An 18,777-nucleotide genomic window follows, 5' to 3' on the forward strand; every position below is an offset into this window, starting at 1 on the left:
GTTTTAAATCACTATAGTGCACCTCTTTTAATCTAACTGTGCTATTTACTAACTAATGTATCATTTTTATACTGTATTATTCTTGTTAAGCAGAATAATAGCAGATAAGTTAGTTCTCAAGCTAGCCTAACCCTTAACAAGAATATACCAGCTTATTAACTGGGTAATCAACAAGCTAGTTAAGCTAACTAGACTAAGAACTAATTGTCTTAACTCGCTAACTAGTTGTTTGACAAGCTGTTAGCATTAACGTCTAAGTTTAGCGACAATATCTAGTTTTTTCTTGCTAAGCTAGCTAGCTTGTTTTTGCTAAATACATTAAGGTAGCCTGTTTACTTCTCATGTGTTTCTGCTTTTAGCAGAATCATGTAGTCGGTTTGAAGATGGGTTATGTCTCCTTGCATCAGAAGCAAAGCAGGATGTATAGCATTACAAAAGTCTATTAACCAAAAACTATTTTAGACACATTTCTTTCTGGACAAGACCAGGTATTGCCAGCTATTATATTGAAACTGGGCTTATCCAAAGGGTCGGTGGTAAAACTGTTAAAAATGTCCGAAGCACAGTGTCCTCTGTCTTCCCGTTACATTGATTTATGGATTAAATGACTTCTTTGGCAGACCACAGAGTGCTACATTAATTACAAAACCGCTCATTTCCTACCACACATACCAAGAATGAGCGAAGGATATGGAGTCTGTGGAGCGAGTAAAGTGAGTGGATAAAAAGTTTAATAGCTGGCCGGGGCACAAAGTGTGTGTGGGATAGAGTCCTGGGAGAATCCTGACAAATGACCTGCATATTCCGATTTCCTGTCAGGCCTCAACTCAGGCCGGCTGGTTCTCTCCATTAAAAAAGAAAGAAAAAAAAAAAAAAGACATCTGCAGTCCAGACGTCGCAAATTTTTTCTCTCTCTCGTCCATAAGAGGAAAAAAGAAATCAAAACTTTCAACACACACTGACTGAGAAGCCTGGAGGCTTAAAACCGCCGATATCCAAACAGTTTCCAGTCCTTCCTGCTACGCTCGCTCATCTCCCGCGTGGTTTCTCTTGTAGGATCTTGAAAATCATCCCTTATGAGAGTCACTTCAGCGTGGACTCAGTGAGGATCTGTTTATGGGGATCTGCCTGAAAAACATCTGTGCATGGATGGGAGTGAGAGTGAGGGGTGATCGTCCTGAATTGAGACAAAACGAAGACGCTGGAGCCGATCCCGGGGATCTGTTTCAACCCTGCTGAATGTCAAAGGCCTAGGATGATAACTGTAACAGAAACCACACGCTCAAATAAAAACCTTCACCAGCACTGACACAGTTCATGTATGACAGCTCATCATAATAAAGAGCACAGGGAGACTAATCAGTTCTCCACAGGATATGAAGAGAAATATGCATCACCAGACAGATAGGGTTATGGCTCCTCAAGGACAGAAGGTTTACATGAAGTCATTTTTGGATATTTTCACATCTCTGGGAAACAAAGACAACTGGAAAAATGTGAGTTCTAATCTTTAAAGGTGTTGTAATACCTTATAGTCCGGTAGACTTGGTTCGATCGGGAATCAAAACTGCAGCATTTATTACATTTTCAGCCGCCGTGGTTCGCTTTCATACTGCACTGCGTCAAACGATCCAAACTATTTGTGAAAACTGTTCCCCTCCTCGCATGTGGTGGCACTGCACCAGGAACCACTGAAGGAAACGACATGAAAACCTCACAAGAAGACATAAGCGCAACTTCCTTCCATGTATAATGTAAACAAAAAGAGGAGTAGTGTCAGATTTTAACCATTAATAGGATTTCACTTTTGTTGTCGGTGAAAGACCACGAGCCGCAAGACTCACGTGTTTGTTTGGTTGTATTTACCTAAAATGCCCTGCGCTTTTGTCCATTTTCTGTTGCAGGGCAGCCCTAAAATACTTTTTAGTTATTGCTCTATATTACAAAACATGAAAAAGTTCAAGGACTATTTGTACTTTTTTAAGTCAGTGACATTCCTTTGCCCTAAGTGTCCCACATTAGGCTTGAGGACCTCCTTGCGTCCTGGTCCGTAATGCAGTTCGTATCTTTCTTGTCACAATAACCTGATGGGTCCTGTGGGTCTCCTGGTCGCCGTGTGGAGAGCTCTGTCAGCGTTACACTGCCCAGACTCAGAGCAAACATCACCGAGAGCAACAGGATACTAACAAGTGTTTCAGTCATTGGCTTAACACAGAGTGACAGGCCAGAAGTCTGACAAGCAGCACTGTTTGATAGGATATCTTACTTCCAGTGAAAATGGATGTGACGTCTTATTCCTAGCAAAAGTCCAGGAAAGCATTGCTCCTTTTTTATGTGTTCAGCTACTAACATCCATCTCCTGCAGTGAAGCCACTAAAAACCACACAAAAACCACTTGTACGGTTATTTATACAGCTGCATGGCGAATCAAAGGGAAAATCTGGACGCTTGAGCCCTGCAGTGATGGAATTATGTCACTTTGTTTTCAAAGGGCATGATATGTGCACGGCCACGCTGCACTGTGCGCTGCTGATGAGTTTGGCTTTTGGTTCTTCAGGTTTCCTGAAGAACTAAAATAAAGTTTGTCCCTCAGAAAGTGGGAGTTGAGTCCCACGGAGCATTTTAAATAAACATTTTTTCCAGCTAACTCAACTCCAGCCTGTGATTCATGAAAAGTACCGTAAGGATGTTTACTTGAAAATTACCTCAAAATCACATGGGTCCATTTAGTCTTTAATGAAAACCAAACGGGAGTAAACAAATATTTGTATTTCTCATCATTAAGATTATTTTAGAAGCTAATAGTGAAAAGATTAGTCACCATAGCTATGCAGATGATACATCGCTCTACATTAGGATGTCACCAAGTGACTTTGAACCCATCCAAGCACTGAACAAATCAGTGCATGGAGGTGCCAAAAGATGAACAAAAGCAAAACTTAGGTTATTGTCTTTGGACCTAAAGAGGAACAACAGAGTCAACACAGCTTCAGTTATTGCAGCTAGCAACTAGAAATCAGGCTTAAAATTTAGGTGTAGTGATGGATTCCTACCTGAACCTTCAAAGCCGCATGAAGACAGTTACAAAGTCGGCCTTGTATCACCTGAAGAACATTTCCAGGATTAGAGGACTAACATTTACCTTTAGTGACACTGATTACTGCAGCAGCTTCTTCACATGCCTGCCTAAAAAATAATCCTCCAGCTGCAGCTGATCCAGAACGCTGCTGCTGGGGTTCTCACTAAAACCAGGCAGACAGAGAACATCATCCAGTTCTAAGGTCCGTACACTGGATAAACGTTAAAATACTTCTCTTAGTTTATAAACCACTGAACAGCTTGGCGCCTAAAAACATTGAAAACAAGTTGTATCCACAGGTCGTCTGGTTCTGGTTCTGCTCCGCAGATCCTGAACCAGAAACAAACACGAGGAAGCAGCATTCAGCTTCTATGCACCACAAATCTGGAACGAACTTCTAGAGGAAGTTTGACTGAAGATTGTCATATCGTGACAATCTCACACCAGAACCCTCTAATATGGAGAAAATACACCAAATAGAAACTTTGGTTTACACAACAATTGTCTTTATATTTTGCTTTGCTGGGTGTGAAAATGATGTGAATCGTCTGATAAGATCTGTACGGATGCCTGACCTTAAACGACGCGAATGCAAAAAGGAGACTTTGGATGAACATGTTCGGACGGTTTAATTGCCAATAGAAGTACAGCGGAGGCTAAGGCGATACATTTCTATCGCTTGTTTGCAATAAGCCGCGTGAACCCTTGTGCTTTTTGGCAAAGTTCAGAAGTCTTGTGTGAGAAGCCGGGTTGTCGATTTTAGAGCGCAGGGCTGAGGGTGCGTAAGACGTGTGAGTTATGTGGACGGATTAAAGTGAAGCAGAAGTTTCTGAAATGTGAATTCTGCGAAGAAGCATTTCTGCAACTCAGCCTCTCGCCCTGTGAAACGTGGGGTGTTTTGTTACGTGTGTAACCGTGTGTACACGCGCACACACACAAACACACACTGTGTGGGCGGCTGTGTGGGAGCCCGGCCGAGCTGGTTTAATAGCTTCCAGAGGTTGGGCATGTGTCAGCCAATAAAAACAAGACGGCCAGCAAAATGTTGAGCAATTCCGTTGCTGCATTAATGAGGAGGATATCAACGATCCGGATGTCGGACCTGTTAGGCTGGTTGTCTGTGTTCTTAAATTTCCTATGAAAAACAAAGGATGATTGATCTAAATCATATTCATCAATCTTTTTTTTTTTTAATCTCAGTATCTTTTGATACATAACAAATCTTAATATTTATTCTAAGTCCACTCAGAGGGTCTCCTTCCTGATGGTTTCTTCATCTCTTTATTTTATTTTTTTTCTAAATAAGATCTTTAAAGCAAAGAGGGAATAACAATACTTTTGGGTTTTGGTTACGTGTGGGATCACTGAAACGTCCCCGGTTTGGCCTCTGCGATGGTTCCCCCCTTACACGGGCCCTCACCGCATTCACAGAGCTCGCGCGTAATGAAGGGTTTCTGCTCGGCTTTTTTTGGAGCCGCCGTGTAGCGATTATTCTTACAAAGAAAACGTGAAAGAAAAGCGAGGGAGAAACGGACGGGGAGCGGAAGTTCAGCCTTAGGGTCTCTGTGTGACTCAGATACGTTAAGCAGGTCAAATATTAACCCTTCAGCTGCGATAATAGCTCACTGCCAGATGCCGACAGCTTGACAGGCTGCTCCAATAATTATATCAGTCATGCTGTAATAACAAGGTGCTCAGTTAGCTGCCTACTCAACAGTAGCTAACAGGCTCACAGGTGTCATAGAGGAGAACTGCAATGCATACTTGTGGAAGTATGCATTGCATCATTACCTTTTTTGTATTGATCATGAGTAATATTGAAATTTTCAAGAGAGACTAAAACAAAGCTTTTCATTCATTTTAAAGATGAAAATGAACAGAGAGAAAATCCTAAACGCTTTTTAATTTGAAATACTGACGACAAAAGCGACATGTTGCCGCTTTGAGATGCTCCTGTATCTCTATGGGAACGAAGGGTTCAATTCTAACTGAGGTGTGTTCAAACGTGAAAAGTAAGCTGTCAACATACAATCACCTTAAATAAAATTTTGAAAAAAAAAAAAAAATCACATTTTTCCACATCAGTTTTTCAAGCGTGAAAAGTTGGAAAGCCAACAGCTGATCTGCCCTCCTCACATTATCAGGCCTATTGTTTCTTTCTTTGAGTTGCCACAGAAAATGCTTCCTCAGTGGAAGCCAGAAGCTTTATTTTCACTGGAGGTGAAATACTGGGTGAACTGGAATGACTGGCAGAAGGCAACTGTAAGCTGAAAGTCAGAGGTCATTGAACACAAACAATAGACTGAAGGAAAGGAGTATTTTTAAGCATCTGAAGATCATCAGGGTGACTGTAGCATTACTGTGACTGTGAGTGAATTGGTCCTGCTGTAGTTCAGATCCTCAGTTTGTACTCCAACCTATATGATGTACCAACAAGAGGTAATATGTACCTGTGGTCGGTAGACATTAATAATTAGAGACCCCACAGAGTTGTGGGTCGGACCACTGGATCTTCTGCTAGTTAACAGAAAACTTCAGGAGACATCATCAAAAAAAAAAGAAGAAGAAAATCCAACTGAGTCCTTCAGATCCAGATGAACTCCCCCTGAATATCTGAGCTGGCGGCCTTGAGGTGGAACAATCCACCTCTTTCTGGTTGAGACTCGTGGCATTTTAAACTTAGAGGAGACAACTCTCATCTTGGCAGCCTCACCCATCATCTGTGAAGCGCTCCAGTGCGTGCCGACGTTTAGATATGGAAGCCATCAAAAGAACCACGTCCTCTTCAACAAGCTAAGATAAGACCCTGAGGTCCATAAGCAGATGTCCTCTGCCCTGGTAAGTATGGTGCGGTTTCAGCTACAAAATAAAGACTATTGTGCACCCAATGGATGCTACCTCCTCTTTGCAGCAGGCAGTAACTAAGTGGCCGCTGCTCGCAAATGAAAAGGAGGATACTCATTTGGGTGAGATAGGCTAAGACAGGCTCGTCACCAGCCTTTCCTAAGCTTACATAGCTTAGAAACAGCTCAGATGACTCACCCTTCCAAAGTTAGTTTAGAAAAGTTTGAAATAGTCCTTTCCTAAGTTAACTTATCTCAGGAAAGAATGGTGACTCGCACGCTTAGGCTAGTCATAAAGTTAACTTAGCAAATATCTCATGTAACTGAGCAGCCAACGCTAGCAAAGGAGAAGGAGGATACTCGCAGGAAGTCAGTGTTTCGGCTATCTTACAATTTTCAGGAAGTTGGTTCCAGATTTGTGGTGCATTGAAGCTGAATGCTGCTTCTCCATGTTTGGTTCTCCATCTGTTCTGGATGTTCTGGAACAACATCGAACAACAACATGGTACTAAGACATTCAGTGATTATAAACTATCAGCAGTATTTTAAAGTTTATTCTCTAAGCTATGGGGAGCCAGTGGAATGACTTTAGAACTGGGGTAACATGCTCTATCTAACTGGTTTTAGTCAGTTCTGGATCAGCTGCAACTGGATAGAATGAATAAGTAAAAGTCCAGTCCTAAATCCAATTAAAAATCTGTGGCTTGACATGAAAACTTCTCCTCACTAATGCTCTCCATCATATCCGTCTGAGCTTGCCCGATTATGTCCTTCAATCGGACCCTGTTGGACATAATCCTACAGGGTGGGCTTTCATCCATAAAAGCAACCCACTGGTAAGTGTAACCAATGTATTCTGTTAGAATAAAGAGAAATTTGTTTTTGATGTTCTAATGAGCAGTAACAGGGAGCAAGGAGAGGTTTCATATGGAATCAATCTCTCCTCTCGGTCTTGTATTGTTCATGAGAAAACCACGCAAGCCAGGCAAAGACTAAGTTTATGTCCCCAAGAGGAATGTTAAAATTTCCCTCAAAATCATCAGGACATAAAACGGGCTCTTCATGACTTTGAACCGCGCCTCGCCCACTTCCACAGAACGGTATTTTCTTTTCCCAGAATCTGACCCCTGGCTGCGACCAAAGGTTGTTTGCTGCCATGTCGGCAAATGAGCAATTTTGAATCAACTAAAGTTGCATGACTCACCCCTCCTTGGTCCTTTACACAGACGGTCATACATCCCACCCCCGCCCACTTTTTTCTGCCCTTTCCCCCCCACACCCACCGATGTGGGAGCGCTCTTTCTTCCAAAGTATCCTTCAGGATGAACTCATCCCAAACCGCTGCTGTAAGAACAGAACCAGCTTTCATGAAACGGCCCCTGTCACATCATCGTGCCCTGAATTGCTAATGTGGAAAATTACGTGCTTCAAAGCATGATGTCAGTTCTTCAAGAACTACTGTGAGAAAGTTAGAGAATTTTTTAAAAATGAGACATTTAAAGAAGGCTTTTGTCAGTCTTTACAAAATTAAACTCTTTGGTAATGAGGAATGCTTTGACCTTTCTTTGATTCGGCCTTCTAACCCCAAAGGTCCAGCATTAGGAACCACTGCTATGGCAGGAAAAAAACAAGAAAAAAAGAATGCTTCTTTATCAGAAGGTGACCCGGTTTGACTTTTTGGGGTTTATCTGGGAATGCAGGAATCTAAATGGGTAAAAAGGTGAGAGGTTAAATGTTAAAAGGAAGGAATGCTGAGAGAGAAAGAAAGATATGTCATGGAACACAAAGCAAAAACAAGGCTGCTTTGGTTTGTGGAAGACCAGAAACAGTGGACATTTCTTCATACAAATAGTTTTCTGCAAGAAAACTCAAGTTACAGGAGTGATGCCCCCCAAAAATATTCTTACTCCTTTGCCTATTTAAATTTCAATGTCACTTTATTTAATTAAATGTTTCTGTCCGATAGGAAATTAAAGCGTTCCATAAGAATTTGGAATTTACCAAAAGTTATGTCAATTTGGCTGTGGCGAGGAGCTGCAGGTCGTTGAGGTCTTGATCTTGAGCTCCTCCCACAGATTATGTATCAGATTGCATTTTGGAGTCTGGCTGAGCCACATTTCAGAACAGTAAGTATCAATAATTTCGGCATTTAATGGTCATATCCTATAAAAACAGATGATATAGCCATTAAGAATATTATGGTAACACAGCAATTTCTCAGCAGGAGATAAGGGATAGCTTTTTCATATCGCAAATGTTACAAAAATCCATAAAATAGCTCCATATTTAATCTAAGGAAATGTAAAAAAAACAAAAAAGATTCAAGATGTGATTGTAGACATTTATGAAAAAGTAGCTTCACAGACTTGCATTTGGAACTTATTCAAGCATTCGGTATACCGATGTGAGTGAATCTTCATCAAAGTAGACAATGTTACCATCAAGTCACTGCTGCAACATTCATGAAACAAGATGTAATGTACATAGTAGTAGCACCTCTAACACCAAAACATTGCAGGTCTTTTGCATGATTTTCACACTCGAGCTACAAAGTTTTTCAATTTTTCAAATAAATGCACAGCTTAGTTGGAGATCAAATTACCTTCATACAGTTGATGCTGGAATATCAATAATCTTCATACACCATTTTGGAAAGTAAGGCAGGTGGACAATCATACAGAGATAAAAACACTATATCATCAATGTAAGTTTTCTCTTCTTTTGCTCCCTAAAATTAGTTGATCCATGTAAGACAGTCCGTCCTTCTTTGTTAAAAATGTGCAGGGTCAAAGTAACTGTACAATCCACATGGGACACTGTGTAAAGCTTCATTACACAATGTCAACTTGAAGGATTCAAATATTTGTATCTTTCAATATACTATAATATATAGGCCATTGAGGAGAACAGGAAGTGAGTCCACTGAATCTTAAATGTCCAAAACAAGACTATTAGCCTTTTCAGTACGTCTTACTTTAATAATTAATATCAGAAAATAACAAAGCTGAGGAAACATGGAAGGGACAGTGATCAACTCCACAAAGCTCTTGGGATTCGCCGTTACTGACGCAATTCGATAAACACAGCTGCAAGCAAGCAACGAAGAAGTCCAGAATGAACCCGAAACAGTTAAACGTGACAACGGGGCGTCCGTTTGAGCTGGAGCTTATGGAGCAAAAGTACCAGCTCCAGGCTGAGGACACGGCAAAGGAAGTAATGATGTTTGTGTTCCCATATAGACACAACTTGCATTTAAATGTGGTTCAGTTGCGTCTAATCAAAATGCTCCCCGTTGGCCGTCTCTTCCTGTGTTTATTTGTGCCGTAAATTCCCAGCTGAGCGGTCTGCAGTCATTTTGACCAACTAATCTTGTTTCACCTCTTGACTTCTAACACAAAACATTCCCTTGTTGGGAATAAATTGCTGTGCAGAAAGTCTTTCGAGTGGTGTGCTTGGCGGTAACACAAAAGAAAAACTTTTAAAAGAGTTCCCCACAGGAAAACGTAATTAGATGGTCTGCTCTGGTGAAGGAATTTACACATTTCGCTGAGCGCTCCGTACGTGATTTACTCTGGTTTTTTTTTGATTGAACGCACATGGATTTTGCGAAGAAAATGGGGTAAATAGCCAACATAATTGTTTTATGAGAAGTGCAAGAGTTGAAGTCTTTAGTCTCCATCCTGCTGGAGTTTAGAGCAGAATGCCAACGTGCAGACGGGACAGATGGAGACTTCAGACTGGGAGGTAGTTTTTTTTTTTTTTTTTGTATGAAACATGGAACAGTGGAAAAACAACATGCCCAACATTTCCATGTGCTTTTCCCATTTCCCCTTATTAGGAGCTCAAAGCGAGGTCTCTGCCCGGCACAGCTGCACGCTAAACGGCGTGACGGCGATAGACGGACTTCGACAAAAGCTGGCTATTTCTAGGATTCCCATAAATCTGTTGCAGCGGTATGAAAGCGGGACACTCTAATCCTGAACTTTTGTACTTCTTTTTTTTTTTTGCAAATCACTGTGAATTCCCTCCCACTGATTCCACACGGCTCCAGGTCATTTCACCCTTTGCCATTTTGTTCTTTTGCTGTACCTGACTTTTTATTTTTATTTTTTATTTTTTGCAGAATGCTTGGATAGGAATGGGTTGTATGGGTAAGAACTGGGTTAAGCTGATTTTGTTTTTCTTGTTAAGTGTTTTTAGAGGACATGGGTTTTGGAACTGCAGAATTTGCCCTGCAGTGACTTAAGTTTCACATTTACAAGTCAGCCCTAAGAGCAAATTTTCCCATCGACTCATCTCTCAGTCACACTCGCTTCAAGAATCAATTAGCAATCATTTTGTCGTAAATGGTGCAAATTCTCTCCACGTGGTCTAAAACACGTCCATAAACAGATCTCACAATAGGTGTGATTTCTGCAGCACAATGAGAAAGGCTTTATTGTGCGATAAATAACACCTCTACAATGAGCTGTGGGGGTTATTTTTGAAACGAAACAGAAAAAAGGCCCACGGGCCTTGCGAAAAAAATGCTCCTAAGCTTTATTAAGAAGCAGAAGCCTCGCAAGAAAAACAGGCAAAAGTCAAAACAGCAGCAAATCCCAAGTCTGCTATCAGGACAAAAGCAGTGCTGACCGACTTCCTCTCTGGGAGTCCAGCTAACGTCACAGGAAGAGAAGGACAAAAAAAAATCATCCAGCCAGAGCCTGCCACATTGGACAACACATACAGAAAACAGAGTGTGATGGCTGGGTGGGTCCAGACTGGTCACTCTGTTCTGAAAGCACACGGCCTGAGGGAAGGAGGAGGGACGGGGCTGAGAGTCCTGCTGTCATGTCTTTGTGTGTTAACTAACTATACAGGCAGCACACTGGGCCTCAGTGGGGGATTAGCTTAGCTGCCTCTTAGCAGAGACCCTGGGAGGAGGAAGGTGGTCCAACCTGATGATCGGATGGTTGGGCCTGGGGAAACAAGAGGTGGGGTGGGACTCAATTCTCCTCCATTCCAGAACTTTGCTACCGACTGTGCACTTTGTTTTCTGCCTAGATGTCGTGTCCCATTTTTTTCCATTTGTCCTTCCTTGCTTTCTTCACCTTTTCTTCCTTTTCTTCTTTCCTTCCTAGTGTAGGCTTCTTGTGTCCTTCACTCTTTCCTTGTGTCTTCCCTCCTTTATTGTATACTTCTTTCTTTCTCTTTCTTTTTTGAATACTTGTGTCAGTGGTGGGATCTCCCATCTTTCTACATCTTTTATAATTTCCTTCCTCTCAGCTTTTCATAATTTGCTTTGAATAATTCTGTAACTTTAGGTGATAATTATACCGGAGTATCTAAATCCTTTATTGGTCCGTTTGAACTTTCCTGTTTCTTTTAGCTGTGTTGGGCATTCCTCTGCCTTTTTTTATTTCTGTAATTTCTGTCCTTCTCCAATACATCCTTCCTTCACCAAAATATTTAAAGACATTTTTGGTGTTTATTTTATTGAGGTGAATGCAAAGTAAAGTTGAGTCTGGAAAGATCTGAAATTGTTACATGAAAAATATTGAGGAGTCCTCTCTAGAAATCATGTATAGAGGTAATAAAGACGGACCCTGGAAGAGCTGGAGACACAAAAATCCCATAGAGAAATAAAAATATTCAAGACAAAATTTTTCTTCGCAGAAATTAAAATCTGGAATGTTAACCGCAAATGTGTAAACCGTAAAGCCACATAAACATGTTTCATACAGTCGCTGATAAACAACAGGGTGGCGAGGTGACTAAGTGACCAAATATTCGCACTGATTGTTTTAGCGCGTGTCACAATCCGGCTGTGCCGTTTGTGCGTGTGTGTCAGACCCCAACGGTGACTTCATCTGTATTTTCTGTCAAGGATATCCCTCTCCTTTCCAGGCACAATGAGCCTGCTTCCTGTTTAAAGGAAAGCTCGCTCCGGTCCATCACTCACCCGCTCCCGACCGCCGCAGTTTCCCCGGCACCTTGAGCTGCAGAGACACTCGGTGATCTGTGGAGAGGAAACGCTCAGTGTTTACAGAGAGAGTCTGGAAACTCTTTGACTATGGAAAACATACTATAAAAAAAGCAAAACACATGAATAAGCACAACAGGCTTGTGTCTTTCCTGAATATTGTAAATGTTCCACTGAAAGTTAGTAGTGAGGGGGCGAGTGACAGAACATGAAGAGCTTTCACTTTCAGCTGTGATGAGACGGAAAACTAACAATCATGCAATGTCATAAAAGTATTTGTACTTAATCAAAAGCAATACTGTGCACTTTTTTGTAAATAAGAATGCATTTTCGTAACATACCTTCAAATAAAAATGAAGTTACTTATAAATTTGGGTCAATTAAAATCAGAGGGAAGAGGTGAATATGTTTGCAAGTATTAAGATCACAGAAAGCTTTTCACATAATCATGACATCTACGTATTCTAGATGTCATGATTAGGAAGTGGAACTATATTGGATTTTCAAAATTTTCACACATAAATGGTGGGACATTACTAATATGGGGATCATGTCTCGAAGGGTGACGTACTTAACTTAATCATCTGCTCCATTTCATTTCAGGCGTTCTTCTTATTAAGTTTCTTGGTCTTCACAATCCTGCTGAAACATTTTGGATTCTTGGTTTCATGGAAATTTATAATTTGTACATAATGTGGTGAGTGCACATTAGGGCATAGAATATGCTTTGAATTATGCCTCGGGGGCAGGGGGATCTTCATAAAACAAACTCTATAAATACTATGTTTCCCCCCCAAAAAAACGAAGTTTTGATGTGTGAGCGAAGCATAATTACAGATGAAGTCAATCTGAGGAGTTATTTTTTGAAATGTGGGCTTTCTGAGCAGCTAAACAGACCCAGCTGCACCACTCTCACAAATATGTTTCACCCCCCCACTGCCAAATGATCTGCAAATAAAACAAGCTGTAAGAAGTCAAGCAATAAAAGTGCCACAACAATTTTCAGATTTTGGTAGATATACAGTGTTTCAGAATAGCATGCTGTGTTTTCAATAATTAATACTCTGATTACTGAGATCAACTTTCTCATTTTGGTTTGTCCTCTAATGTTAAAAGGAAACAAACATTAAACTTTCACGAGTTTTTACATATATTTCAATCATTAATGTTACAACAACTGTCTTCAGCGTGGTTAGCTTGTCAGGGCTAACAAGCTAACCTCACTAGCAAATTTCACTTTAGCCTTAGACGCTACACTGCAGTTAAAGCTGGACACAAACTTAAATTCTCCTTCGAACACAATACCGTTTTCAACCACTAATCTTATCTAAAAGCAAAAGCTAACATGTACATAAATTATTATATTTCTAGCATAATTTGCGTAAACAATCTCTGATGGTAGCTAGCTACTATGTAGGATAAAAGCTAACGGCTAACTGAAGCGACACTTTCATTCAAAGATACAATGAAGTATAATTATAGTATAACTAGGTATACTATATTGCAATGTTGTGACACTACTCATGTACAAAAAAAGCAATATGTGTAGCATTAAGCTTTTTATCATTATTTTACAAGTGAAAATCTGTCATTTAAAAATGTCTTGTATTTTTACAAGACATATAAATATAGTATAATTCTAATAGTATTTCTAATCTAGTTTATGTTAACAATCCCTGCTGGGCGCTAGCCACTATGTGGGATAAAAGCTAACGGCTAACTGAAGCGACTTTCATTCAAAAGCACAATTGAGTTAATTATTTGAAATATTCACTTACAATAACCACATATAGCCGTGTTATGATGCATGGGTTTCCATTGCACGACTTTTACAACATACAAACCTTTTATTAATTAAGCGCGCTGAGGGAAAAGAGAGCTAACGCTAATAACGCGATAACATTAACAAACGGTATAAACGCGAGTTAGCTTCAGAAACATTACGTCAGCCATTTTCCTTTTCAGTGAGACTTTATTTTTGTTAATGTTGCGAAGTTTTCCTGTGTAGCAAAACTTTGCTGCAGACGTACAAAACATACACACACAAGAAATGCAAAACATTTAAAGAGAGTTTGGCTGTTATTTTAATCAAACTGGTTCTCTGGATTTTTTCATTGTAATGGTGAAAAGTTCCTTTTAGCAACGACGTTTAAAGCCGATAAAACGCGCTGCTCCGACTTTCACTCCCGTCCATCGTCGGGCTTCGGCTTGTCCTCGGGAGGAAGGGGAGGAAGGAGAGATGGAAAAAGCGCGGGGGGGTCAAGAAGAAGGAGGGAGGACAAACCGGTTGAAAGGCGCAGACGCTGAGCCTCCGCATGTTCAGTCCTGCCCTCCTCCGCTCCCACATCGCGCTGACTCGCGTGGCGCGCGCTGATCCGCAGACTGGAGCAGCGCGGCGTCCCCCGCTTCGTTGCAGGCTTCTTGTCAGAGGATATTTGGCGTCAGACTTTTCCTCGCGGTGAGTCTATGAGTCGACTTTTGAAGCGTTTTTAAACTTTTTTTTTTATTTATTTTTTGTCGCGCTTAGGATGATGTACAGAAACCGTCGCCGTTTAAAAGTCTCTGCATGACAGGAAGAAATTTCTTGTTTGAAGTTGTATTGTGTCATCAATTTGAGCTGAAAATGTTTTCATGATACTGAAAATATTTTTCAATTGTAAAAAAAAAATATAACTTTTCGCTTTTGCTTCCTTTTGTAATATGTTTAAAATAATTCTAACAAGAGACTCGGACATTTTTTCCCCACTTTATTAATAATGTCAGTAATCAGAGCCGGTCCGAGGTTAGATTGAATTAGAAATTAAATCACACTATTTACATGATAATTTATTTATTTTTTATTCTAGAGACAATGTCATTTTTTTTTCTTACCTTTGAGTTCAGAGTTTCAACGCAGATTTCTCTGCAAAGAAAATATCATTTACCTGTTTAGTATGCAGTTGTCTTGTTCAAGAAATTTGATTCTAACAGAGTTGATTTCTGGAGCAAACTGACATTTTGACTTTCTAAAATAGGCAAAGTTTCATAGTTAAAGATTAATCTGTAAGTGTAAAACATCTGCAGGAATGCCAAATGTTCCTTTATGTCAAACCCAAAAAAAGACATAATGTTTAAGCTTTTTTAAGAAATGACAATTTTGGGATAGTTTTTTTTTATACTTTATTTCAAAAGTTACATTTTTAGGTTCATTATTCTCCAAGATATATCCAGTGCTCTCGAGTGCCCCCTGCTGGCATGTTTATCCATTTGCACCAGCTCCTGCAGTGGTGTGTAAAATTTTAGAAGTCATATTTGTGGTTATTGTTGCCATCGTCAATATCATCTAAATGATCTTTTTCTATTTTTGTCATGCAGGCTTCCTGTTATCGCCTCCCTGCGTCCCCGATATCGACCAAAAAGATTCTGGAAGGAAACTTTTGAAACCACAAGAAAGCTCGTCATCAAAGCAACCCTTTTATTTCCACCGGCGTGCGTACCAAGAGACGGAAGAATGCCTGACCGCAGGACTCTTTGACACTTTGTGGATCTAACTTCATAACCCGGAAAAAGGCAGAAAAAAAAAAAACGAGTCTTCCACTCCTGGGGATCCCCAATGTTGAGCGCCTTTTCTACCCAAGCTGCCCCACTTTCCACTGCAGGAATGTTTAGCGTGTACCAAAACAACCAAGTCCTCATCGAGCACTACAAATACACAGGCAAGTTCAATGGGACCAACAGGAACAAGTACACGGACGGACTCAAACCGGAATCCATTGCGTTCCTGCTGGTCTGCCTGCTTATTGTTGCGGAGAACGCTGTGGTGCTCATTGCCATCTGGAAGAACAAGAAGTTCCACATCCCCATGTACTATTTGCTGGGCAACTTGACTCTCTCAGACTTGCTTGCAGGTTTGACCTACATGATAAACATCATGACGTCCGGTTCCCACACCTTGAACATGACTCCCTTGCTGTACTTCCTGAGGGAGGGCTGTGTGTTTGTCATGCTAGCCGCTTCCATCATCAGCCTGCTGGCCATCGCCATAGAGCGCCATGTCACCATGGTGAGGATGAAGCCCTACCAGGGTCACAAGCAGGGTCGGATGTTCGCTCTGATTGGAGCCAGCTGGGTGCTGTCGGTGTTCCTCGGTGTCCTTCCGGTCTTGGGCTGGAACTGCATCAACCAGCTGGAGACGTGCTCCACCGTCCTGCCGCTGTACGCCAAGAGCTACATCCTCTTCTGCATCACCGTCTTCAGTGCCATCCTCATGTCCATCGTGGTGCTGTACGTGCGGATCTTCCGCATAGTGAAGTCCAACACGCAGCGCCTCGCCACGGTTCCCCAGCGCAAGGGTCTCTACCGCAAGTCGCAGAAGTACATAGCCCTCCTGAAAACCGTCACCATAGTCCTGGGGGTGTTCATAGCGTGTTGGTCACCCCTGTTCATCCTGTTCCTGCTGGACTTCAGCTGTGAGGTCAAAAGCTGCAAGGTGCTCTTCAAGGCGGATTACTTCCTGGGCATCGCTGTGTTCAACTCCCTCCTCAACCCCATCATCTACACGCTGACCAGCAAGGACATGCGGAAGGCCATCCTGAAACTGCTCTGCCGCCGTTGCCTCCTGAACGCAGACGGGAAGATGAAGAAGTTCGGCCTGGCCTTCCTGGACTTCAGCACCACTAAGACGGACGCGGCGTCTCACAGACTGGAGGGTCTGGAGACGACGGTGTCTTCTGGAAACCTTCCCTCAACTATTAAAGCTATTTATCCAAGGATATCCAAGATACAACACTCTGACTCAGAACTGAGAGCAGGCACGTGAACTGTGCTAAAGACTCGTATTTAAGCAAACATTGGAAGGAGAAAAACTGTGTTGCACTTTGAAATGGTTCTACCTTTAAATGATCCATGTTTATAAAGCTGGGAGAAAGAACCATTTTGTTGGATTTGTATTTATGCCACTTCTCCTTAGATACCCGTGCCTTCGTCGTAGCTCAAAGCTTGTTTCTTAGAACCTAGCATTACCATTGTCGAGACTTTTAAAACCAGGCCAGTGGTGATCAGAGAGTTCGCCCTCCGAGATTACCCAGTCTGATAAGTTCTTGCAAAAAACAAAACCAAAAAAAACAAACAAGAAAGCCAAGCCTGAGTGTTGACGTTTCACAGCATCTGTAATGTGCATCTGATGAGGGGGGGAAAACCCAAGCTCAAGATTTAGAGTTAAGGTTATCTCCCACTGCCTTTGTAGCGTATAATGACACGTTGTCGTGATCACGGAGCATCCACACCCAAAAAGTGGCGGCTGCCAAAACCGTTTAATGTCTGCCATGTGAGTTTTGGTCAGCGCCGACGCCGGGGACATCAGAGGGCCCAGAGACGCTCCAAAGACGTCAGACTGAGGGCCGGGCTGGGTGGCTTTTCAGCTTTGGAGGTCCCACCAACACATGTAGCAACACACGACCAGAGCCTTAAAGCAATAAAAGCTGACAGCCGAGGCTTGGCGACGCCTTGCTGGGTTTTGCAGACTGGAACGTGGCAGCAGAACGTTTCGGCTTTGCAGATGAGTCGTTTCTTTTCGGAGGAGGCTTGTCTTTATTCTGTGAAATGACGCGTAAGGACGATCATTTTCTTTCTTTTAGTGAAACTGTTCCTCAGATGTTCGTACCCCGGCCTGTTGGGACTAATTGTGAACAAATGCAAAGATGTAATTCTGATTAACTGTAGTTAGTATCTTTTGTAAATGTGTGTAACCTCTGTGAGTTGTGTGTTCTTTTATAAACTCCCTACTTAAATTATGCCAGTTTTATATGTGCACTGAATAAACATGTGAATGATTTTTACATGCAGGTCTCCGTTGATTTTTTTTGTTTTTGGTTTCCCATCTTACACTCGATTTTCTCTTCAAGATAAGCATACTCTGCAATAACTTTGAAAATTTTCTAAAGGAATTACGATACGTCGCAATTCTATTTATTATGAAGAATAAGTTTAACAATATCAAACATAATGCAAAAATTGTAATTCAGTGTAATTCCTATTTTGTTACATTTCTGTTTATTCTAACAGAACACTATTATTTAATATTACGTTGAGTGTTGCTGAAAATTATGGCCAACCCTGAAAATCCTCTACTGGAGACTGCTACGCAACAACAGTGTCTTTGGGCAGAAGCTTTTTCCCTGACCGCTGCAATACTGACTGCTACAGGAGATCCTTTCTGCCCACAGCCGTCAGACTCCACAAATGTTTCAAGAAAATTGTGTAATATGGGGACAAAATTTAATTTTTGATTAAAAGTATTTTTGAATTTTAAATGTAATTATTATTTATCTCGTTGCTGGAAGTAGTAGTAAGATTTATTTGATCAATTTTTCTGAAATGTTTTAAGTGTTATGAAGTAATCAGCTTGTACATACAATTTCCAAAACAAACACTTCAAAAATACATGGACAAATAGTCAATTTAGACTAGAGAATAAGAAAAATAACTATTAAAACTATTGAGGACATACCCAACTGGTCAGTGGCTTTTCTCCCAGTGACCACTGTCGGCAATATGAGCTTTTTAAAGCACACACTTAAGATAAAAATCGGAAATAAACAGCGGCTTTGTTGCAATATTTCAGGTTTATGGGTTCATTAAAATCGAAACCTACTCCGGCGTGTGCAGGATGATCAAAGAAAAGCTGAAGCCATTTCAAGCCATATCAAGCGGGGGGCCAAGCTGAAGTGACAAACCACGTGTCAAAGCCACTGACAGGCAGAGCTACCGGTGAAGGAGCAGAATTGGGCCCAGTGCTCAGTTTACGGTAAGAAAACCACACACTGGTAGGTGTGACGGTGTGCCTACCCGACTAGGGCTCCACATCCTGCTCTCTCTGAAACTATCGTCATGGTCTCGAATACAGGAAAAGAAGA

At 41.3% G+C, this 18,777-nt stretch overlaps 1 protein-coding gene and 1 long non-coding RNA gene across 2 annotated transcripts; one reads left to right on the forward strand and one right to left on the reverse strand.

The window, feature by feature from the left end:
- Positions 1–11,870: 11,870 nt before the first annotated feature.
- LOC129363449 (uncharacterized) lies at positions 11,871–13,698 on the reverse strand. The gene is made up of 3 exons (XR_008606321.1): positions 13,663–13,698; positions 12,456–12,523; positions 11,871–11,920 (listed from the first exon to the last, which is right to left on the reverse strand). It is a non-coding gene; the product is annotated as an uncharacterized LOC129363449 (long non-coding RNA).
- A 294-nt stretch (positions 13,699–13,992) lies between these two features.
- Positions 13,993–17,700, forward strand: s1pr5a (sphingosine-1-phosphate receptor 5a). Its single transcript, XM_055035572.1, has 2 exons — positions 13,993–14,342; positions 15,239–17,700. The coding sequence occupies exon 2, from the start codon at positions 15,477–15,479 to the stop codon at positions 16,680–16,682; it is 1,206 nt and encodes a 401-aa protein (XP_054891547.1). The 5' UTR covers positions 13,993–14,342; positions 15,239–15,476; the 3' UTR covers positions 16,683–17,700.
- Positions 17,701–18,777: the final 1,077 nt, after the last annotated feature.

This window comes from Poeciliopsis prolifica, unplaced genomic scaffold, assembly GCF_027474105.1.
Source record: "Poeciliopsis prolifica strain line A6 unplaced genomic scaffold, Auburn_PproV2 SCAFFOLD010, whole genome shotgun sequence".
Classification (NCBI taxonomy): Eukaryota; Metazoa; Chordata; class Actinopteri; order Cyprinodontiformes; family Poeciliidae; genus Poeciliopsis; species Poeciliopsis prolifica.

What these genes read in the sequence shown, in the direction of transcription:
- s1pr5a (XM_055035572.1), top strand. Translation starts at nt 15,477, where the DNA reads ATGTTGAGCGCCTTTTCTACCCAAGCTGCCCCACTTTCCACTGCAGGA.